General features: G+C 36.0%; 1 protein-coding gene across 5 annotated transcripts in view; it reads left to right on the top strand.

Annotated features, from left to right (window-relative positions):
• CEP135 (centrosomal protein 135) overlaps positions 1-25,570 on the top strand; it is a 69,521-nt gene that overhangs the window by 9,104 nt on the left and 34,847 nt on the right. For 4 of the 5 annotated variants that reach the window (XM_053901560.1, XM_053901561.1, XM_019469447.2 and 1 more), the window contains exons 5-13: positions 360-501; positions 2,628-2,712; positions 6,543-6,671; positions 8,557-8,772; positions 12,136-12,201; positions 14,289-14,427; positions 17,495-17,718; positions 22,477-22,629; positions 23,371-23,523. In XM_053901560.1, the coding sequence (XP_053757535.1) occupies positions 360-501; positions 2,628-2,712; positions 6,543-6,671; positions 8,557-8,772; positions 12,136-12,201; positions 14,289-14,427; positions 17,495-17,718; positions 22,477-22,629; positions 23,371-23,523 (1,307 nt within the window). Of the gene's footprint in view, positions 1-359; positions 502-933; positions 986-2,627; positions 2,713-6,542; positions 6,672-8,556; positions 8,773-12,135; positions 12,202-14,288; positions 14,428-17,494; positions 17,719-22,476; positions 22,630-23,370; positions 23,524-25,570 lie in introns of all 5 variants that reach the window. The other variant, XM_053901562.1, reaches the window with a different exon arrangement.

Raw genomic sequence — 25,570 nt, 5'->3', positions numbered from 1 at the left:
TTGATAGTTTTCTGCTGGTGATGATTTCTTGAGCTCATGATAGGAAATACCACAAGGCACACTCAACTTTTAATCTTGCCAAAGTCTTGTCCCCATCTAGTGGAGGAATAGATTAAATCTGGGTATATGTACCAAGCATGCAGAAAATAAAACTTGTCTTATAACCATGTCTTGTTGAGGTTTTCAGGAATGCATTGTATAGTTAAAGATCAGGGTGTGCGGGGGGGAGATAGTTTATCGCTAGGTTTTATGAGCTAGAGGCATACTTTATAACAAAAAGCCTAACCTTCTGGAATATTTAATTTTAAGACAGTGTTTTGTTTCTTTTAAATGTTTTTGAAGTACACATTTGTTTTTAGGTGGCAAGAAAAGAAGTATTGCTTTCAGGCGCCAGCGTATGCAGATAGACGAACCAGTCCCTCCCTCCGAAGTCAGTTCATATCCAGTTCCTCAGCCAGATGACCCTTACATCGCAGACCTCCTGCAAGTGGCTGATAACAGGTGCATTAAATAATTTTTTGCTAGTTTCAGCTAATCAACTTGATTATAAGTTTCTCGATGTAGGGCTTCAGTCATCTTGACTGTTGTATCTCCAGGGCCTAGCACAGAATTTTGTATAAGCACTCAAGAAATACTTTCTGAATGTATCTTCAATATAGAATGTTTTTACTTGTTTTGAAACTTTGATCTCAAATAGATCATAAATCTGATGTTTCTGTTCATATCTGCTTTAAAATAATTTATTGCCATCTAGAACCTATTTTAGTAGCGTTGCTTTAATATTTAGTTTCATTGCCCAATTCATCTTTTACAGGACTCTATTCAGATTATGTCAAATGCCAACGAACCTGAATAGATTTGTAACTGGCTTTGACATTTTTGCTTCATGATTCTCTAACTCTATGTACTTGTTTTTCCTTATATTGGAATCAGATATAAATTCCATTTTAATTGAAACTTCATTAAACTCCGAGAAAAGCACAATGTAAGTGTTTTGGGGATGTAAAGATGAGTAAGATAGTATTGCTTTTGAGAAGCTTATATTCTAACAGTAAAAATGAGACAAGAGAAATACATAGAATGCCATTAAGAAAATTATAAGGGGTTCATAGGAGCAAGAGAACACTAGTGACAGCCTCTATGGTCATAGCTGGAGACACATTCTGAAATATGTACTATACTAGTAGAAATGGTTAGTGCAGATAACTTTATTTTTTAGATTATGTAAAAAGTATGCAGGAGTTTTTTCACTTTATTAATCTCAATATAACAATCCAAAGGAACATTACTTGAGGTACTAATTAGGATCTCTTAGTTATTCTTATGCAGTGCTACATAACTATAATTATCTGACCTTAATTGTGTAGTATTTTGTGTTTTGTTTTTCTGTTACAGTTGTAACCTAGGACTTCCCAGACAGCCTGTTAGTATATTTAAGGAGGCTTTTGGTCTGCATATATGTCATTTTCTGTCATTATCTTTTCTCCTTAAAACGTTTCTTTTCTATCAAACCATCATGGGTGGCATTAGTCTCTTAAACATCTTGTTTGTTTTCATGTGCACGTATACATAGCTTGTATGCAGAGTCATTCATGTGCATATATATGAATGCAGTTGTATACATACTCTTCTAAACCTAGATAAGCAGGAAATGTCGGTTCCAGTAACAGCAGGGACAGGGTATGTCCAGCCTCACTGACTCTACTCCATGGAAAATCTCTCTTAAAAGCAGAACTGGCTTCAGGCTTTATTTTTGCAGTATGAAAGTGGTTATGTCATATTTATGTTAATGTTTGGCAAAGTTTGATATAGTACAAATACATTTGAGCAGTTGTACAATTCAGATAATTTAGACAAATCTTGATTTTGTTAGAATTAACAAGTTCCAGAAAACAGTAGGTTTTTGCTATAGATACTTGGTAAATTGTAGTATTTCTCAATATTTTTCTTCTCCAGGATTGCAGGGTAGTTCATTAGAAAATACAGCGTCATTCAGAAAACACACTTTGATCCCTTATTTCACTTAATAATATTGTGAATTCTGGACTACACCCTCTAGTTTCTTGAACCTAAGAATTGACAGCAGTACCTCGAAGAGTTTTTTTGTTGTTATTTGTTTTTTTTTTTTTTAATGTTTGTTTATTTTTGAGAGAGAGAGAGAGACAGAGTGTGACCTAGGGAGGGCAGAGAGAGGAGGAGACACAGAATCCAGAGCAGGCTACAGGCTCTGAGCTGTTAGTACAGAGCCCCGACGCAGGGCTCTAACCCATAGACCCAGACCACGAGATCATGACCTGAGCTGAAGTCAGACGCCCAACTTACTGAGCCACCAAGGCGCGCCCCTCAAAGAGTTTTAAGGATCAAAATGCAATAGTAGGCATAATGTATCTGGTTACAAATTATTTACCGCTCAGGATTTTTTTATCCATTCTTAGAATATAAAATTAAATCTGCAAGATAATGTTACTCTGATTATATTGTGCTTGGGAGCCCTTTGGCACGGCACTTCATACTTTACTGAGAAATACAAAGTAGAGAATTTATAGGACAACACATTTAGTTTCATTTCTTGTTATTTTGTATTTCTCAACAAAACTATATTGGCACTAGTTATAAATGTGTTTCAGAATTCAAGAACTTCAAGAGGAAGTCCACCAGTTACAAGAAAAGTTAGCAATGATGGAAAGTGAACTGCGAGATTATAACCAGCAGGTAGGATTTTTATATACTTGCATAGTAGGGATGCATGGTCGCCTTGTTGGGATGGGTATGCTGTGATTGTAAATAAAATTGGGTTATATTTGGGATTATTGATACTGAGTTTGTATACAGCTTTTATCTTTTCTACCAGTTTCTTAATAAGGATAGTAGCTGGAGTAGCTTAGATGGCTTTAGAGCAAACAGTCCAGTCCCTTCATTATGCATTGAGGTAAATAGCAGTTTTTTGTTTTTTTTTTTCTTCTGGTGAGTCATCTATCTCCCCAAATATCTTAGTTATATTACTTGTTTCCATCTTGGGAGGTATTTTATTGAAGTGTATTATGCTTTAAAGTGGTATCTTAAATAACTTTTTTGCCCTTACTGTAGATTTTGTCATCTTGAACAGAAGTCTTTTTGAGAGTGGTACCATATTTTTTGTTGTGTATTCTCTATAAGAACTAGTAAAATAGTTCTCTGAAGAAGTAGGGGAATTGATATAATATGCAGGGTTAGATCATAACCATAATAAGCTTTGTTCTTTTATACCTTCTGTTGGTATTTTGGCAAATTCTGATTTGTATAACTACAGCTTTCTTTCTTAATATGCTTACTGAAGCTTAAATTGGGTAACATGTTTTTCATTTTCTGCACATGACTTTTTTGAGGTGAAGTGATCTGCACATACAAATATAAATGTAACTTATGTGTTGGTGTAACTGTGAAGTTTATAAAGTACTTTGAAGATTATTCAGATAAAAATGGAGTAAAAGGATTGTGATAATGTCAACCAAAAAACTTACTATATGGAGATTGAAAATATCAAATATGCAGAAGTTGAACGTTGTTATTTTTTAATTTATAATCACACTTCATCACATTTTTTTCCAAGTACTTTATGAACATAAGCTGACCAGTCTTTACCATCTTTGTGAGGTGGCTGAGGTGTTTGGAGAAAATAGCCCGACCATTCTGATTGAAACCATCAATTTATTGTGGTTATCTATCTTAGTTGAATCCACTCAGCTGCCTGTCTTCTTTTTTCTTTTTGCTTGAGTTTGTTCTATTTTTCTCAGTCTATGTTCCAAATGTTGCTGTTCTCCTCAAGCTCTTTCACCAACCTATAATAAATACCCTTGTTGTCAAGATACCACCTTGTCTCAACTTCCTATCTTTTAAATTTAAATTTAAATTTAAAACATTTAAATTTAACAGTGTTGGGGCACCTGGGTGGCTCAGTTGATTTACTGTCCAACTCTTGATTTCAGTTCAGGTCATGACGTCACAGTTTCTGGGTTTGAACCCCGCATTGGGCTCTGTGCTGATAGCGTGGAACCTGCTTAGAATTCTCTATTTCTGCCCCTCCCTGCTCACATTTTCTCTCCCCCCCCCACCAAAAAAAAAAATAAATAAACACTTTTAAAAAATAAAATCCATCAGTGTTCACACTCAGGCTCTCCAGACTTAATGAGTAGTGTGGTGTTCTTCCTGTTCTACCTGTGTGTGTGGCTCTATTCCCTCCCTTCTTATTTTATTTAATCGATTTTTCTTTTTCTTTTTCTTTTTTTAACAAACTCATATATGGCCACTTTATAACTAGTAATGCTTTAAATCTTCCTAACAGTCCTAGAGGGAGGTGCTATCACGGTCATTGCTAACATCCCTTAAAAAGATCTCTTTTAGAGGTGCCTGAGTGGCTCAGTTGGTTAAGTGTCCAACTCTTGATTTTGACTAAGGTCATGATCTCCTGGTTTGTGAGTTTGAGCTCCACATTGGGCTCTGCACTAGCAGTGCAGAGCCTGCTTGGGATTCAGTTTGTCCCTCTCTCTCTCTGCCCCTGCCCACTCATGCTCTTTCTGTCCCTCAAAATAAATAACTTAAACATTAATAATAATAAAAATTTTTGAAAAAAGATCTCCTTTATTTAACTCTTGCTAAAGCCCCTCTTGTTAATGCCCCTCTTGCTAATGCTCTCTCCTCCCTCATGTAAACTTCTCTAAAGAGTATCTTACTCTTCTGTCTCCACTTCTTCACCTCTGGCTCTCCTGTTGCCTTCTGGCTTCTGCTTCCCATTACATAAATGGGTTTAGTAATGACATCAGTGATGTTAATTGCTGGATCCAAAAGAATACTTTTAGTCTCCATTTCCTTGACCCCTTTATAGTATTTGGCATTATTGATAATTTCTCTTTGAAACCATCCCATGACTCATTTTCTTTCAGTTTCCCCTTTTTTTAAAATCTCTTATAATTTCTTCTTTGCTTTTTCCCTCTGCCCTTTCCCTGAAATATTACTGTTTTTCAGGATTCTGTCTTTGACTCCTTTCCCTGTATATTTTCTCAGAAGGTCTCATTTACTCTCTTAAAATATTCTCTGTATGTTGATGACTTCCCAGTCTTTCTGGCTCAAATCTCTGCAGAGGTCCAGACCCGTATGTTCAATTTTATACTGGGCATTTCCACTTGGATGAAAGCTGTTTGTACCATATGCCTGGCACTGAACTTGTTATCTTCTGCCTCAACTCTTGTTTTTTTCCCCCTATATTCTCTATGTTCGTTGGTGGCATCACCATCTGCCCAAGCCAACATTCTGTAGTCTTTCTAGATCTCCTTCTCTTCCCTTCACATACCACTCACCAAATTCTGTCACTTCTATGTACTTTGTAAACTTACTTCTTCTGCTCATCTCACTGTTCTATTTTACACCTTATTCATCTCTCATTCATTCCTCCAATAGGTCTCCCTACCTCTGATTTTATTCTTACTCATCTTTTAGTGCAGAGCAATCTTTCTCCTTAGCAAAGTATTTAGTACTTAATCATAATTAGTTCCTGACTGATTCTTCAGACCCAACCATAAGTTCCCTTGTATATTCAGTCTTACCGAGCCATTTCTGCTCCTTCAATCATACCATGTGGCTTTATGTTTCTGTGTCACTGCCTGGAACATTCCTCCTTTCTTCTTTCTCTTCATAGCATAATTTATAACCTTTTTGGGCATATGTATTTGATAAAGCCTTCACTAATTTCCATAGGCATATGGATATATCATGGAGAGTAAATCGGTTTATTCCCTTAACCACTTTGGTGTCATATATCTATTTATTCTACCACTGAACAACATACTACAGCAATTATTGATTTACTTGCTAGTTTTCTTGGTAAAGCTGTGTTCCTGAAAGTTAGAAATCATGTTTTATTCATCTTCATATACCTAGAATTGTGCTCAATATTGTTGAATTGAGTGCTTGGTTTTAGCTTTCAGTGTTTTTGAAAAAACACTGCAAATGTGTACATCCATTTTTCCAAATTCGTGCATGTAAGTGTGATTTCATGGTTGATAGTGATCTCTGTGATTTTGTGTGTGTTGCTTTCTAAATAATAATTAAATTCACCCCAACTTCCTATCCTTTTTAATATTGAGTTTCAGTAGTAATTCTGTTCTACATTTATTCATTTATTCTACATTTATTCCACTAGGCACTGAAGTCACTCAGACTCCATTCTAGTACTCAATCATTTCTTTTTATATCAACATTGCCTAATCTTGGAGGAGGGGGGGAAAAAAACCAAAAAATTAAAATTAATTAGGAAAAATCTATTCAATAGAAATACTTACGAAAACTTTGTTGACATTCTTATTTTGACATTTTTCTCTGTTTATTTTTGCTCTGTGTATATGCATTTTATAATCCCATATTGGTGTGGATACATGTATGAGTGTTAATCTCTTATATACATTGTGAAGCATAAGAGAAATGGAAGTATATCCAAGTAAGTGTCCAGTGTTAATTATTTCAGTTTAAAGCAAATTTTTTAAAATTATAGTATGACTTTATGTCTTCAGATTGAGCTAAGAGAACGAGAGATAGAACGACTATCAGTTGCATTGGACAGTGGCCGTTCCCCTGATGTCCTCTCTCTGGAGACTAGAAACAAAACCAATGAAAAGCTTATTGCTCATTTAAATGTTCAGGTAATGACATTTATAATTATTTCACCGAGTATATACTATCGTTAAGTGTTTGTAACAGTTCATTGATTTGTAAAAGTAACAGAATTGTTTACCAGTTATACAGTGGGAAAATTTTTTTTTATTTATTTATTTTTTTTTTTATTTTTTTTTTTCAACGTTTATTTATTTTTGGGACAGAGAGAGACAGAGCATGAACGGGGGAGGGACAGAGAGAGAGGGAGACACAGAATCGGAAACAGGCTCCAGGCTCTGAGCCATCAGCCCAGAGCCTGACGCGGGGCTCGAACTCACGGACCGTGAGATCGTGACCTGGCTGAAGTCAGACGCTTAACCGACTGCGCCACCCAGGCGCCCCTACAGTGGGAAAATTTGATAGAGCCAAACTATCCAGAAATAGGATGCAACTATTGAAAAATCATGTTTTAAAAAGATATTTAATGAGGCAGAAAGATATATGCACCATAATGTTAAATATTTAAAAGGAGAATAGGAGTACCTGAGTGGCTCAGTTGGTTAAGCATCTGACTCTGATTTCAGCTCAGGTCATGATCTCATGGTTCGTAAGTTTGAACCTGCTTGGGATTCTTTCTCTCTCCCTCTCTCTCTGCCCTTCCCCAGCTAGCACACTCTCTCGTTCTCTCAAAATAAATAAACATTAAAAAAAAATCAGAGGAGGAGAATAAACCGTAGACACAATGGGATCTTCAGTTTGCTTTTTAAAAATGTGCGTATGAACTTAGAGAAAACACTGGAAGAGAATACACTAAAATATACGAACAGCTTATCTTTGTGTGATGAGATATTCTTTTTTATTTTCTTTGTTTTTGAAGTTTTTGTATTTCTTTTATAATATCAAAAAGATTTGTAGAAAGAAATGCAAAAAATTAAACATGTAATTGATTCCCTTGCCATGTGTCTGACCTAGGAGTAAAAGAACAGGAGAGTTCCATAAAGCATGTTACATCACCTTTAGAAATTTAGACATGTCATTGCTGACTGGACCAGAACCAGAATAGTAAGTCATGAATATCAATAGTAGCCCTAGAGCAGTGCTGTCCAATACAAATATGATATGAGCCACATATGTAATTTAAAATTTTCTGGGAGCGCCTGGGTGGCTCAGTTGGTTTAAGCATCCAGCTTCAGCTCAGGTCATGATCTCATGGTCCATGGGTTCGAATCCTATGTCAGGCCCTGTGCTGACAGCTCAGAGCCTGGAGCCTGCTTTGGATTCTGGGTCTCCCTCTCTCTCTGCCCCTCCTCTGCTTGTATTCTGTCTGTGTCTCTCTCAAAAATAAACATTAAAAAAATTTTTTTTAATTTTCTAGTAACCAGATTAAAATAAAAAAGAAACAGATAAAATTAATTTTAATAATGTATTTACCTCAGAATATCCAAAATATAATTGCAGTGTGTAATTGTTGTAAAATGTTGATGTTGACATATTTTCCTTTTTTTCTTTTTTGTACCAAGTCTTTGAAATCTTGCGTATGTTTTACATTTATAGCACACCTCAGTTTGGACTAGCTCTACAGCATGCACATGTGGGTGCTGGTGGCTACTATATTGGACAGCACAGTCCAGAGTGATATTATCATTGTAGTGATATTCTTGTCATAATTGTAGAACTCTCTGTTGGGAAAAAGTTCACACAAATTTTTTACTTTTCCTTCCATGCTTAAAAGTTGAATGCCAATGGCTATATATTTTTGTTAAACCACACATTGTCAGTTTTGTGAATCAACAGTGTAAGATTGCAAATGTAAAATACCTCTGGTTTAATTTTCAGTATTTTAAAAAATAGAGTATTTTGAAGTATTTTGGAAGTTGAGTATTTAGGATAATTTTCCAATTCATATACCTGTTAATTACAAATTCAATTTAGGTTGACTTTCTTCAGCAAGCTAATAAAGACCTGGAGAAGCATATACAGGAGCTTATGGAAACCAAGGAAACCGTAACTACTGAAGTTGTTAATTTAAGTAACAAAAATGAAAAACTCTGCCAAGAATTAACCGAAATAGACCAGTTAGCACAGCAGTTGGAAAGACATAAAGAAGAAGTGCTTGAGACTGCTGATAAAGAACTTGGGGAAGCAAAGGTATGTCTAGGTTGTGGGAGCGTTTCTTAATTCTTCTAGAACATTGTGAGCTTAAGCCCTTTGATATCTGATTGGGTCTTTTGGTTTGGTTGTTTTGTAATTCAGGTTTTTCTGCTGTCTAAATTTGGGTGTGTTCCTGAAACACGCTTTTTCTCAGGCTAGCTCTCCAGACTTTGTCCTTTTTTCCTTCAAGATTTTCATCTCTGTTCTTTTATCTCTGTGTTGTGAGTGAGCTTTGGAAGTTTGTCCTCTATGTCATTTTGTGCTCATGAACCCTTTAAAAGTATTTTTTGAACAGTGTATATCCTTGCACATTTTAAGTTGGTAGTTAACATTTTTCATCTTTAAGTTTAAATAAATACGAAAGGGGGCAGCTGGCTGGTGCAGTGGAAGAGCATGCAGCTCTTCATCTCAGGGTTGTGAGTTCAAGCCCCACATTGGGTGTAGAGATTACTTAAAAATAAAATCTTTAAAAATAGTAATTAATAAACAGATTAAATAGATACAAAGGATGTAATTTCCAACCTACCGATCTCTTAAAACTGTTACATTGTTCTTTTAAATATAGCTAGTAGAATCTAAATGACCCTTTCTTCTTGAAATCTCCAGTTTTATCCTCTTTTAACATATTTATGCTTGAATATCTTTTCGTGATCACCCTATCAAACATCTCTGTAATAAAAAAATACATGAATTGAAATATTTTATTTTATTTATTGACATTTTTTATTTTTAAAAGTGTCCTTTGACTACAAGGTTCAAAGTGTTAACATTTTCCTCCGAATAGTGCTATCATTATAATTATCAGTAATCAATGGATCAGAGTGACAAATACAAACAAATGTTGATAAATACATACTAAATCAAAAAGTAAAATTTTATTGGAAATACATGTCTTAATAAGATATGTCTTATTAATACATATCTTAATAAATATGTATCTTTTATAAATTTCAGAGTATCTTTTTGCCTGATGCTTCAAAAGTTTTTCATATTTTGAGAGAGTGTGATATTAGATGCATCCTTTTGCTTTAAAAAGTGGGAGAGAGGGTGTCTGGGTGGTTCAGTCACTTAAGTGTCCAACTGTTTGGTTTTGGCTCAGGTCATGATCTCACAGTTTGTGAGTTTGAGCCCTGCATTGGGCTCTGTGCTGGCAATGCGGAGCCTGCTTACGGTTCTCTCTCTCACTCTCTCGCTCTCTCTGCCCTTCCCACTTGTGCATATGCATGTAAGTTCTCTCTCAAAATAAATAAATAAAATTTTAAAAAATAGTGGGAGAAAAACAGTTGAGAGGAAAAGTGGGAGAGGAGAACTCATGAGATACCTAGACCACATGCAGGTTGTCAGGTAGATAATTCTTGAAAAGGATTGTATATCCAGATATGGATACACTAAAACTACATGTATACAGTAGTTTTACATAATACTTGGGAAGTCTTCATGTTACCTCAGGAATGGGTATATAACCTAGTTTGAGGACCAGTACTCTACATCACTGAGTCAATTTTATGCAGTGTCATATCCAGTAATTAGTAGATTAAAAGGAACATACTTCAACATAATGAAGGCCATATATGAAAAGCCCACAGTTCATGTCATACCCTGTGGTGAAGATTGGAAGCTTTTCCTCTAGGATCAGGAACAATGCAAGGATGCCTATTCTCACCAGTTCTGTTCAACATAGTACTAGCCAAAGCAGTTAGGTAAGAGAAAGAAAAGGCATCCAAATTGGAAAGAAAGAAATAAAATTATGTTTCTGTGTGACATGATCTTATATGTAGAAAATCCTAAAGATTTCACAAAAACTTGAACTAATAAATTCAACAAAGTTGCAGGATACAAAATGCACAAAAATCAGGTGTGTTTTGATATGCCAATAATTAAAATCCAAAAAGAAATTAATAAAATAATCTCATTTGCAATATCATCAGAAAGAATAAAATACTTAGGAATAAACTTACCTGAGAAGGTAAAAAACATTGCTGAAAAGAATCAAAGAAGACAGAAATAAATGGAAAGACATCCTATGTTCATGGATTGGAGGACTTAGTACCCAAAGCAATCTACAGATTCAGTACGATCCCTATCCAAATCCCAATGCCAAATCCCAATGGCATTTTTTTTTTATGGAAACAGAAAAAGATTATAAAATTATAAAATCTCAAGGGACCCCGAATTTCCAAAAGAGTCTTGAAAATGAAGAATATAGGGGCTCCTGTCTGGCCCAGTTAGAAGAGCCCATGACTCTTGATCTCCAGATCATGAGTTTGAGCCCCACATTGGGTGTAGAAATTACTAAAAAAAAATAAACTTAGAAAATGAAGAATATAGTGCAGTTTTAATTTTGTTTTTGTGATTCATGTTTCATTGCAACAGTCCTGTATCTCATTCCTCTCTTTCTACCTCCTTTTGCATCTTCTATGCTCATGCACACAACATACTGAATATAGCTTCTCAGGTCCCATTGGCATTGGTCAAGAATGATAGCTTGGCTCACAAAAGATTCCTTTTGGGTCAAAATATTTTAACATTGGCATTCAGTGCTCTCGCTCTCGTTGGTAGTTGCAGGTGGAAAGATAGGAAAATTAGGAAATGGTGGTGCCATAACATAACCCAAAACTTACGGTTCAAGGAAGACCCTACAAGCATGTAGGCAAAATATTTTTTAAGTGGTCGTCTTGTTTTAGATGTTACAAATAGCTCCCTGTAAGCATTCAGGATACCAAGAAATTAAAGAGAAGCCTGAATGTTGTCTCCTCTTCACTGAAATTGAGGCTTAAAACGGCTAGAGCCTCGGGGCGCCTGGGTGGCTCAGTCAGTTAAACGTCCGACTTTGTCTCAGGTCATGATCTCAGTTTGGTTCATGGGTTCGAGTCCTGCATCGGGCTCTGTGCTGACCGCTCAGAGTCTGGAGCCTGCTTCGGATTCTCTGTCTCCCTCTCTCTCTGCCCCTCCCCTGCTCACCCTCTCTCTGTCTCTCAAAAATAAATAAACGTTAAAAAAAATGGAAAAAAAAGTAAAACAGCTAAAGCCTCTGGGCACATGGAGTGGTTCAGTCGGTTAAGCCTCTGACTCTTGATTTTGGCTCAAGTGATGATCTCATGATTAGTGAGATAAAAGCCCTGTGTCAGACGCTGTGCTGTGCTGACAGCGTGGAGTCAGCTTGGAATTCTCTCTCTCTCTCTCTCTCTCTCTCTCTCTCTCTCTCTCTCAATAAACTTTAAAACAAAACAACAACAAACAGCTAAATCTCCCTGGTGAGAAGGATGACTACTTGAAAAATGACGGTCTTATTTGCAGTGTGACTTAGTGATAAGTATTCTTGACTTTCAGGTCTGTACTTAGTAAGTTTTTTATTCCTAGAAAGAGATTAAAAGAAAGCTTTCTGAAATGCGGGATCTTGAAGAAACAATGGCAAAACTTCAACTGGTAAGTAGTTATGTTGAATTGCCAGAATTTTTGGTAATAAAATTTGTGTGCTTTATATTGCATATATTTTTTAATTGAGATGTAATTTACACATTATATTCACTCTAGTAACAACATTTTCATCACTCCAAAAAGAAATGTCATACCCATTAGCAGTCACTCCCATTTTCCTCTGTTCAGCCTCTGGTAACTACGAATCTACCTCTATTTCTATAGATTTGCCTATTCTGGACAGTTTATATAAATGGAATCATACAATATATGGCCATTTGTGTTTGGCTTCCTTCAGTTAGCACAGTGTTTTCAAGGTTCATGCTTGTAGCAAGTACTTCCTTTTTATGACTAAGTCATATTCTTTTGAATGGATATATTTAATTTTGTTTATATTTTTGTAATTCTTTAACTTCATATATAGTAGATTGCAAGTTAAATTCAAATTTGGAAAACCTGTTAGGAGTACTCTTTTAACTACTTCAGGACTTGTCAGTTTAGTAATATTAAGACTAGAAATTGGTAATTACTTTAAACATTGTTGACTTTAATTAAAGTACTCAGTCTTGGGGTGCCTGGCTGGCTCAGTCAGTGGAGCATGCGACTCTTGATTGTGGGGCTATGAGTTTGAGCCCTGGTTTGGGTGCAGAGATCACCAAAAAATAAAATTTTAAACAAAAACACTCAGTCCTCTTTTAAAAATCTTTGTTTAGTATTATAAACCATTTTCCTAGATATTATTTGTTCTGATAGTCTTCAAATGAGAAAAGTAGTAATCATCCCAGCATAAACCCAGAAATAGCATAAAGTTCTGTAGTCCAGAACTGACAGAATGTCTTGCTTACAGGTGGAAAGTCCCGGGTGGTCACCCAAAAGATGATTGGGGATTTTTTTAAATAGCCATTAAATGGGATGAGTTTCTGCTAAGATTAGAAACTGAGACTAATCCAAGTTTTTTCATTCTATATATGTATATATACACACATATACATATGTATATACATACACACACACACACACACATACACACACACACACACACGTATATATACATACAGACACATATTTCTCATATATACAGTGTAGCAGCAATGTTCTGGTGGCATAAAGCAAATTAGAAAATGAAACTCCCCTCCCACCCCGCCCCCCATGGAGCCATTGTGATATGCTGGCACATTGTAGGTGCTTGAATACTTGTTGATTTTTATGTGCTCACTGTGAATCGCAGTGGCTTCCTTTTTATTCAACTACAGGTATTTAAGTCAATACTGAATAATTGAATTAACTAAACCTGCTAGATATTGTCTACTCTTGAATCTCAAAGATACTGTGAAATTCTCCCATGAAGTCAATAAACAGAAAGTGGATGTTTTGGTGATTTTTTACTAACAGTGTCATGCAGAGATTTTTGCTTTTGTTCACTACTGTTGTATATACACTATAAACAGTCAAATGTGATTCATAATGCTTGTCTGAGAATTCTGACCAAGTTTCAGTAGTATTGGCTGACAGTAAGATGCTGCAGTTATTTTCTGACCTTTTTTATTTTTTCCATTAGTGCTATATTATATATTTTTAAGGTAAATACTAATGAAATTAATAGCTAACATTTATTAAGCATTTTCCATGTGCTAGACACTGTGCAGAGTGCTTCATAGCCTTAGTTCCACCCTCACAAGTGAATCTTTGGTGTCCAAGTACTGATCTTATCCCCACTGTGCAGATGAGGCAAAAAGAATGACCAGCATAATTACTGAGACATATGATAGAGCACTGTGTCTTTGTTCAGCCTTCCTTTAAAAATAAAGTTTTAAAAGTTTTTATTCATTTTAAAAAGTAGGACAGTATGCAGAGCGAATGAAAACAAAATTTAATAACTTTCAGAAAGGAGCACTATTGATATTTGGGTTTTATGATCCTTTTAGCTACAATTGACAATTAACTCTAGTTGAAACCGTATACTTGACTAACTGAAAATGTGTGTCTGTGTGTATGTCAATTACTCTTAATTTAAGGTACTACTAAATATTTATTTTAAGTGCTATGATATTTTATAAGGATATTAGAAATCTTAATTATAGTATTAAATTTTGCAGGAATTAAACTTATGCCATAAAGAAAAGGAGAGACTGAGTGATGAACTCCTTATAAAATCAGACCTGGAAACTGTTGTTCATCAGCTTGAACAAGAAAAGCAAAGACTTAACAAAAAAATGGAAAGTTTTGCAGTTACAGGTAAAATATAAAATGTTAATAACTTAAAAAGTGATTGTGATTTCCTCCTGAGGCATTATTTTTTCTTAGTAGATTATCTTTCTTTCATTCATTCAATGAATATTTGTGGAGTGCTTGTTATATACCAGAAACCATACTAAGTGCTGTAAATACAGTGAAAAATCTCTGTCCCTCAACAACCTTACAGGATTCTTTTATATTTTTGACTAGTTGGCACAAGGAACCCTGCTTGAATATTTTCCAGTAGAAGTATGTCCTTCTTTGAGGCAGATTATAGAATTAATTAAGACTAAGAGGAAAACTTCTGAAATAGAGAAAAATTGAAGGGCAGAATCTTTATAAGGAAATATACTTGTATCACTTGAAAGAACACATTCATTCTCTTTCTCTCTCTCTCTCTCTCTCTCAGTAGGGTAACAGCACTAAATGAGTTGGTTTAGGAAACACCTAAGAATTCATCCACTCACCCATTCATTCAGAATGTTTATGAGCTTGTTGTATGCCAGGCTGTTTCAGGTACTGGGTATATGATCGTAGTGAACAAAATATACAAGGTTCCTGCTCTTGTGGAGCCTTTGTTAGTAGCACATAAATGAAAAAGCCAGTTTGAGATGATAAGGGGTAATAAAATAGGGGGAGATATGCTAGAAATTGACTGGCCCAAGGTCTCAGAGACAAGACACCAGCCAGATAAAAATTTGGGGCAGAGTTTCCCAGGCAGAAGGAATGGCAAGAGCAGAAGCCTGGTGCCCTCAAACTCCATGTGTCTTGGAAAGTAAAAGAAAGCCAGTGTGCTATATTAAGAAGAGGCTATATCCTAGGCTCTTTAGCATCCAAGTGGATAATCTATTTGACCCCTTCTCTCCTTACTGTCTGTAAGCCTTGAGAACATTACTTAACCTCTCTATGCCTTAGTTTCCCTGTCTATGGTGTTAATGATGGCACCTACCCAAAAGATTGTTGTGAGGGTTAAATGGGTTAATACATTAAAGTGCTTAGATCTATATACAGAAGTTTGCAGTTTACTTCCTTTCATAGCTAGCCATGACCTGTCATTTCAGTGTGATCTTTCGAATACATGAAACCCCCTATTTCTCTGTTGTGAATGCACCCCCCTGCCAAAAATCCAGGCACAAGTCAACCAAAATATTTACCCTCTACACATTTACACATGAACAGTTAACCACTGCATGTGTATGCACCAGACGCATCAATAGCACTGTAAATTAGATGGTCCTGAATCTCAGCTGCGCACTCAATGATGTATGGAAATCTTACTCTATATTTCTTACCACTTGATTTCCTACTTTCTGCAGAGAACATTTCAAATGTTTTCCATTCTCAATAAGGCTGTGACTCTCATTCCACTTCCCATTTTGAGTAGGCAATCTTCAGGTTCCCTAAGAGAATGGAAGCCATCAGGGAAGCCTTCTGTCAGTTTTCTGTCCCCAGATCTTAAACTGTCTGTCATTATCTTCCCTCATGTTACTGTGGAAGTATGTCCCTCTTAGGAAAGGCCACTGCCTCCATCTGTTCTCTGGATCTCTAATTTTAAAACTTTGCATATTAATAGTCTCTTTTCCATAATTTTAGTCTGTTCTGTTTTTGTCCATTGGCATTTAAACATGCTCACCCTGATATGTCTCCTGAGGCAAGGGAAGCAAAAGAAAAAATAAACTATTGGGATTACATCAAAATAAAAAGCTTCTGCATAGCAGAGGAAACAGTCAACAAAACTAAAAGGCAACCTGTGGAATAGAAGATATTTGCAAATGACATATCTGATAGAGTTAGTATTCAAAATATGTTAAGAATTGACAAAACTCAACACCCAAAAAACAAATAATCCAGTTAAGTGGGTAGAAGACAGGAATAGACATTTTTTCCAAAGAAGACATACAGATGGCAGACAGACACATGAAAAGATGCTCATCAGGAGTGCCTGGGTGGCTCAGTCAGTTAAGTGTCTGACTTTGGCTCAGGACATGATCTCATGGTTCATGGGTTTGAGCTCCACATCAGGCTCTGCACTGACATTGTGGAGCCTGCTTGGGATTCTCTCTCTCTTATCTCTGTCCCTCCCCCATGTGCATGCACTCTTCTCTCTGTCTCTTTCTCTCAAACTTTTAAAAAAAGAAAAAACATGCTCATCATCACTTACCATCAAGAAAATGCAAATCAAAACTACAATGAGATATCATCTCACACCTGTCAGAATAGCTAAAATCAACAACACAAGAAACAGTGGGGGCTGGCGAGGATGTGGAGAAAGGGTAATCTTCTTGCACTGTTGGTGGGAATGCAAACTGGTATAGCCACTGGAAAATAGTATGGAGTTTCCTCAACAGTTAAAAATAGAACTACCTTATAATCCAGCAATCACACTACTAAGTATTTACCCAGAGAATACAAAAATACTCAAAGGGATACATGCACCCCAATGTTTATAGCAGCATTACTATAATAACCAAATTATGGACAGAACCCAAATGTCCATCGACTGGTGAATGGATGAAGACGAGGTGGTATATCTATACAATGGAATATTAGCCATAAAAAAGAATGAAATCTTGCTGTTTACAACAGTGTGGGTGGAGCTAGAGAGTATTATGCTAAGTGAAATAAGTCAGAAAAACAAATACCATATGATTTCATTCATATGTGGAATTTAAGAAATAAAACAAATGAGCAAAGGGAAAAAGAGAGGCAAACCAAGAAACAGACTCTTGGGGCGCCTGAGTGGCTCAGTCAGAAGAGCATGCAACTCTTGATCTTGAGGTTGTGAGTTCATTTGCCATGTTGGGTGTAGAGATTACTTAAAAGTAAAATCTTCAAAAAAAGAAAAAAGAAACAAACTGATGGTTACCAGAGAGGAGGTGGGTTGGAGAATGGGTGAAATAGGTGATGACGATTAAGGAGTGCACTTGTCATGATGAGCACCAGGTGATATACAAAGATTAATGATTTTTAGTAGCTTGTATTCTAAAACTTATTCAAATAATTTATTTGGCTAATTGTACAATTTATATCCAACACTGTTTTAATATTTAACTACTTGAACTTACAGAAAGAGAACTTACTCTGGAAGTTGAAAGGATGAGGCTAGAACACGGAATAAAACGTCGAGACAAGTCACCCTCTCGTTTAGATACGTTTCTGAAAGGTATAGAAGAAGAACGAGATTTTTATAAGAAAGAGCTGGAAAGACTCCAACATATAATACAGCGAAGATCTTGTTCTACAAATTATTCTACACGTGAAAAAATTCCAATATTTAAAACACTAGAAAAGGTAATACCTCTTTTTAAAGATGATTAATAGGCAAGACTGAATTTTTATGAGCCAGCTTTTCTGGTGTTATTATTGTATTAAATATAACTTTATTCACACTTGCTTTTTAAAAGTTTTTCTTAATTTTGATTCTTATTTTCTTACATGACCTATATCCTGTAGGGACACTGCATTTATTAGGAAAACTACTTAAGAACAAAGTATAATGTACTGAGTTTTGGAAATTAAGGAAAGATTGAATAGTTCATTAAGGGTGTAGGGTAAGTGCATGGACATCTGGGCTTCCAGAAACTGGAACCAGTAATTCATGCTACTGGACATTTCCTTTCTTTCTATCCTTTACTCTTGTTATCAGCTGCATTTTCTTTCTCAAAGCAAAGTGGCTTTGTCCACATAGCAGACAACATGGCTTCATACTATTCCCATCCTTGGACCAGTCAGGAAGGTGGGTCACGTTGTACACGCCAGACATCTTCCATGTTAACCATGTAGCAGGAGAAGGTAGAGGGTGGGAATAAGTGTGGGGCAGATCATCCCATTTGTCTACTGCAACCACATTTACAAGTTGCTAGTCTAAAACTCGGTAAAGTTAACCATGTTTCATGAGAGGTTAAAATTGTGTATCTCTCTTTTAGGTCTCAGTTATTTTCAGTGTTTCATGAGCATAATTTGAATTCTTCATTGTTTGTTTGTTTTTGTTTTTGTTTTTTTAAGCTTTAGAGCTATAGGAGTCCTGGAGGCTTATGATTCTAACATTATTTACACACTAGATAAAATTAGGGGAAGTTGGGATTAAAGTTAAAATTCAAAACATTTCATTTCAAATGTTTAAAAATATCAAGTCACTGTGACATATACATGAAGATAATAGATTAAAAAAATTCAGACTTGGCTGAATTTACTTGTTTCATCATCTCTTTCTTGAAGATCCTGTGTCTGTTGTTAAATGGTTTTGGGTTGTTTTATGATTAGACTCTGTTTTTTAACCTTATTGGCTAATGGCTGAATTTGATTTACTGGTGTCAGTAGAAACACTATTCTATGTTATCTGGTACAAGTAGAGGGAACTGGTGGGAAAACACTGTGTAAGTTAATTTATGTGTTTACTGAGTTGCTTTTTAAGCCCCATATATACTTAGGACTCAGAAAAAATAAATCACTGAATTGATCACCTTCATTATGTAGGAGAATCTTCCTGCAAAGTGGTTGATTAGTTTAATCAAGCATTTATTAAATAAAACTGGGTAGGAAAATATCTGAAGGCTTTTAACATAATTATTTGATTTAATTAACTCCTTGATAGGGATTCACAATTGAAAACAAGAGATACTGGTTTAGGAGAGACTTTTATCCCCTTCAACTGATTTTCTTAAAATATTCTAGTGTTAACTGACTCAGATAAAGAATTCATTTTCTAAAGTAGAGTATTCAGAGCATTTTGGAATTCTAATAATAAGTTGCAAGAATGGTAGGGAATTGTGGGTGTGTATGTGAGTAAAATGGGAGGAGGATAAAACAGTTGTGATGCACAGTTCTGTGCATCTGCACCTCAACTTGGGTATTTTCAACATGTTTAGAAACTACATGGCAAACAACAAAGACCTCACTAAAGCTGGATTTGGTACAAGCTTTGAGTTTTCAACTCCTGCTTTATGGCTCACTGTTAGGCACAGTTTCTTGGGATTGCAGTAACTTGGGAAAAAATTGCTATTTTTAATATCAGTGATCTTTGTCAAAAATACACCTGTTAATTCCCTGCTGTCTGCAGGGTGGGCACTGCCTCCTCTCACCTTGTACTCACTATGATTCCAATTGTGAGTTTTGAGTATATTGGTAGTGGAAAGGGCTTTAGAGTTGGAGGCCTGATAGAAGTTACAACTCTACAGACTGTCTTTATGACCTTGGATAAGTTCCCTCACTTCATGGAACCCCTGTTTCCTCATTTACAAAGTGGGGAAGTACATCAGGTCTAGATACAAAGTTCGGTTCAGTTGAGCAGACACATACTGAGTGCCAGCTATGAATTAAACACTGGACATGAGATAAAGAAGACATAGTTCCTATGCTCGTAGCATTTAGTATTTTGCATGTGTGTGTATGAGCTTGTGTATATGTGTGTTAGGAATGATGGAGTGGTATAAGGGCGTTATTAACAATTATTTATGAACACAAATATAAATACCTGCATATTTATGTCCATACAGGATATATTTAGAAAAGAGCTAGAGTTCCTGCTTAAGAAGGCCAGTCAAATGAGTGGATAAAGATGTATACACACACGCACAAACACACATACACACACACAGAGGAATATTACTTGGCCATCAAAAAGAATGAAATCTTGCCATTTGCAACAACATGGATGGAGCTAGAGTGTATTATGCTAAGTGAAATAAGTCAGAGAAAGACAAATACCATATGATTTCACTCATATGTGGAATTTAGGGAATAAAACAGATGAATATATGGGAAGGGGAAAAAAGGAGAGGGAAGCAAACCATAAAAGACTCTTAACAATAGAGAACAAAGTGAGGGTTGATGGAAGGAAGTGGATGGGAGATGGGCTAAATGGGTGATGGGTATTAAGGAGGGCACTTGTGATGTGCACGGGGTGTCACATGTAAGTGATGAATCACTGAATTCTACTCCTGAAACCTGTATTACACTATATGTTAACTAACTAGAATTTAAATAAAAAATTTGTGGGAGGGGGAGAAGGCCAGTCACTAATGTTAGAGAATTTATACATTTTACCTGGTACCATGGTAGGCACTGAAGTTATGGTGAGTAAAACCAGATACCTACTATGTCCTTCACAGAGCTTATATTTTAATGGTAAAGATGTACTTTAAACACATATTAATAACTTTATAAACTCATTTATAGTGTTAGTGAAGAAAAGATACAAGAAGGTTTCATAATGGTCTGAGAATACATACAGGGAGATCTAAATTAGATTGGAGGGGCACTTGGATGGCCTAGTCAGTTGAGACTCTGACTGACTCTTCATTTCAGGTCAGGTCATGATCCCAGGGTTGTGGGATTAAGCCCCATGTTGGCCTCCATGCTGAGCGTAGAGCCTGCTTAAGATTCTCTCTCTTTCTCCCTCTGCACCTCTCCCCTGCTCATACTGTCTCTCTCTCTAAAATAAAAATAATAATAATATAAATAAATAAAAAATTTTAGATTGGAGAATCAGAAGATTCCTTAGAGAAAGTCACCTTTAAGCTGAGACCAAGACAGTAATAAAAATCTTTTTTTTTTTTTAATGTCCCAACTTTCTTTATAACCAGACCCCCAGCTCCTACCCCACCCCAGATCTTCACCTGAGCTTTGGGGGAGAAGCTGGATGAGCAGCAACACTTTTGCCAAGCCCAGAGCTCAGAGAGATATGCAGAGTGAGCCCTTCACTTCTGGGCTTTTGCCCTAGCGCGCTGAATTTTGTTGGCCATGGCCCCATCTGTGGCTCTAGTGCAGTGGGACAATACAAGGCTCAGCTCTGCTTCGTTCTAGTGCTCAATGACCACATCTGCAGAACTGTCAATCTTTATTCACAGAGTTCTCCTTTTTTAAAACCTATGTAAACTACCTCCTTTCTGTAAGATATTTTTATGTAGATATGGTTAGGTTACAGAGTTTCTCTTATACTTATCTAAGCCTTAATTAAGCCCTCAAACCCTAATCTGCTTTTGTCCTGTAAAATGTCTTGTCTTTTAAAGTGTCCAGATAGTTAATCTCATCCATTATCCCTTGATTTTGCTTGTTTCACCAAAAGGATAACTTATTTCCAAGTGGCAGGTTAGGGGTACTTACAGATACCAAGTCTACATTGGACATGGTTATGTGCACGGTAGATAGTGAGTGACATAGAATGCTTTCCAGTGTACCTGATTATCAGATTATCCCTACCTGGGGCTTCTGCAATTAGTACCTAAATGCTAAAATATCTTAGATCCCAGGTCGACACTTATCACCTTTATTTTCCACAATAGTGAAGATAGCGGGTCTTTTGCATTGGACTAGAATAATAGGCATAATCCTGTTTTAGAAATGTTAGAAGTAGTTGCTTATTTGGTGAACATCCTTAATGTATACTCCTCGGTAGAAATATTTATATTTATCTCATTGCAAAAATAGACCTCACGTAGGTTGGGGCTGGGACAGGTGGGGCGGTTGGTGTGGCTGGGAAATTGATCTTAGATTCAGTAAAAAAAACAAAACACACAAACAAAAAAGACACTGGGGAATGTGCTAGGCTGTAATAGTTAACTTGCAGTGGGTAATAGGCACACACATACCCTCCTAGTCCCTCCCCTGGAGTGGGTTGTAAACTAGTGGTTGCCAACAGTTAGTTAGCATGCATAATCACCTGGAGGGCTTGATGAGCCATAGTTACTGGGCCCTGTGCCCACAGTTTCTCATTCAGTCTGTCTGGGGTGGGCCCACAGAACTTGCATATCTAACAAGTTCCTAGTTACTACTATTATAAACAACTCCAGGAGAAGGACAGTTGAAGCATCTGATGGGATCTGATCAAGTGGTATCATTGGCAGTGGAGTCCCTTCCTAGGCATTTGAAGGCCAGGAGATTTGCCCCAATACTGCCTGCACTCTCATCTTCTGTTCTCATTTTAGATAAAAAATTGTGTTCTTTTTATCTGTTAGCATTATTCAGTCACTGTCATTACCAGCATCCTGTGACAACCATATGGTGATAATTATAACAAATGATAACTTCTGTTTTTAAATTATGTTTCAGGGTGATTACAACTCAGAAGTTCATCTGATCACAAGAGAAAGAGATGAACTTCAGCGTATGCTGGAAAGATTTGAAAGACATATGGAGGATATACAGTCCAATGTTAAATTGTTGACAGCAGAAAGAGATAAACTAAGTGTCTTATATAATGAAGTAAGAAATTGATTAAGCCAACAGATTCTATAGAATAGCTTAAGGGAACCAGTGTAAATCTTTTAAATTACTGTAATATATGGACCTTGTGATATTTCTTCATAATTAGAATTATCTATTATTATCATCCTGTTCCTAAAGCAGAGATTTCTTATTTATTCTTCTCTAGTCTATGGGTCAGGTCTGTTAGATAGTCTCTTCTAAAATTACCTAGAACAGGTCTTAGCCTGATTCTGAGCCAAGTTTATCCTTGGGATTCAGACATGTTAATAGTCTGTCAAACAGTGGGTAGCACCCATGATTTGGATATATTTGCTCCATATCAATTTCCCATAAAATTCCACTGCCACTTTGAGAGAGGGAGAAGGGCATGTAAGTTAAAAGGTCAAGTTGAAAAAGCTGTTTTTACTTCTGAAGCTTTTTTAGAATCTGCAGTTGCAAATGGATTGATTTCTGGGCTTTCCACGTGGCTTGGATTTCAGCTTTCTTGGGTCTGCTTACTTAATTACTAATTGTCCACCTGCTGTCTGGTTTCCAAAATTCTGTAGCTTGCATTTCCCCTTGATCTCTTTGTCTTTTTGGGTTTTTTTTATTGTTGTTACTATTTTAATACCTTTTACTCATTTTGTTTAGATTTGGCAAGAGAGCAAAGTAGCATGTGTTTACTTTGCCTTTTTTTTTTTTTTTTAACATGGGAGCATATCCAAAGCATTTTTTATTTATGTCTTTTAATTCTTTAAGGCTCAGGAACAGTTACGTGCCCTAAGACAAGAATCCACCCAAACCACAGCCTCCCATAATATTATTAGTCTTATGGAAAAAGAAAAAGAACTTGCATTATCTGACTTAAGAAGGATTATGGCAGAAAAAGAAGCTTTAAAAGAAAAGTTAAAAGTAAGTAATAAGATCGACTTATTTTTGAAATTTATGGAGAAAAAGGAGGTCTTTATAGATATTTTCCTGTAAAGTAATTATTTATTTAGGGGGTTGGCAAACAATGACACATGAGCCAAATCCAGACCATTGTATTTTTGTATGACCATGTGCTAAGAATGGTTTTTACATTTTTAAGTCCTATAAAAAGAGTATTTCATGACACACAAATTTCATCATTGGTCAACGTTAGTGGAATACCACGCTCATTCATTTACCATAGTATTCTGTGTGGTTTCTATTGTGCTGCAGTGGCAGAGATGAGTATTTGCAACAGAAACTGGCCCACAAAGCCTAAAATATTTATTATCTGGTTCTTTATAGAAAATTACTGACCTCTGATCTCAATAGGAAGTTCCTCAGGTGGAGGGACATTATCTTTTTGTTGTTGTTAAAACAGCTTTATTGAGATAGTCACATGCCATTCAGTTTACCCATTTAAAATGTAAAATTCAGTGGTTTTGTATATTCACAGACTTGTTCAGCCTATCACCACAGTCCATTTTAGAGCATTTTCATTACCTCGAAAAGAAACTGTAAACCCCTTAGCAGCCATTCTCTCTTTCCCCCCAGCCTCTTTGGGCCTAGGTAACCACTAAGCTACTTTCTGTCCCTGTGGATTTGCCTACTCTGAACATTTCATATAAATTGAATCATTCAGTATGTGGTTTTTATCTTCTGGTTTCTCTCACTTTGCATAATGTTTTCAAGTTCATTCATGTAGCATATATATGTTTTAATACTTTATTCCTTTTTATTGTGGAATAATATTCCATTGTATGGATAGACAGACAACATTTTAATTTTCATTTGTGTGGTTTCTACTTTTTGGCTATTATGAATAATGATGCTGTGACCATCCATGTACAGCTTTTTGTTTATATGGGTTTTCATTTAATCTTGAGTATATACCTAGGTTCGTATGATAACCATAACCATTTGGGCAACTGCCAGGCTGTTTTCCAAAGCAACTGTAACATTTATATTCCCACCAGCACTGTATAAAAGTTCTAATTTCTCCACATCCTCACCAACACATGTTATTATCTGTCTTCTTTATTATCATCATGCTGGTGGGTATGAAGTAGTATCCATTGTGGTCTTGATTTGCATTTCCTTGATAGCTAATAATTTCAGGTATCTTTTCATGTGCTTATTTAGCCATTTGTATATCATCTTTGAAGAAATGTCTATTCAGATGCTTTGTCCATTTTTACATTGGGTTATTATCTCATTGTTATTGAACTATAAGAGTATTTTATATATTTTTAGTACAAGCCCCTTATCAGATACATGATTTGCGAATACTCTGCCCCATTCTGTGGGTTGCCTTTTCATTTTCTGATTTTTTTTAAAAATTTTTAAACGTTTTATTTATTTTTGAGACAGGGAGAGACAGAGCATGAACAGGGGAGGGTCAGAGAGAGGGAGACACAGAATCTGAAACAGGCTCCAGGCTCTGAGGGGTCAGCACAGAGCCCGACGCGGGGCTCGAACTCACCGTGAGATCATGACCTGAGCCGAAGTTGGCTGCTTAACCTACAGAGCCACCCAGGCGCCCCTCATTTTCTAAATGGTGTGCTCTAAATGGCTTTAAAGCCATTTAAAGCACAAGAGTTTTTAATTTTGATGAAGTCCATTTTATGTATTTTCTCTTTTGTTGTTTGTGCTTTTGGTGTCCTGTTTAGGCACAGTATTTTATGTTTTCTTTTATAATCTCCAAAAAATATGTTAATGTACACAAAGCACTTAATAGAGTTTAGAACATTGTAAGAACTCAACATAGCTATTACTGTTACTATTATGGATTGTGTAGTTTAGTTTCAATAGGTATTATTGAATTAATGCTTAGAACTCAGTAGCTAAAGTTAGGAATAAGGACATTAAAGCATTATAAAGGTAGTCCTTATTGCATACATTTTCAGTTAAAATTTTACCCCAACACAATACTTTTAATTGGGATCTTTTGGAATACTGCCTCCCAGAATGTGCTTTCTTATAAAAATAA

This window comes from Panthera pardus, unplaced genomic scaffold, assembly GCF_024362965.1.
Source record: "Panthera pardus isolate Hobbes unplaced genomic scaffold, ASM2436296v1 HiC_scaffold_13, whole genome shotgun sequence".
Lineage (NCBI taxonomy): Eukaryota > Metazoa > Chordata > Mammalia > Carnivora > Felidae > Panthera > Panthera pardus.
This window is presented reverse-complemented; position numbering and strand designations above follow the sequence as displayed.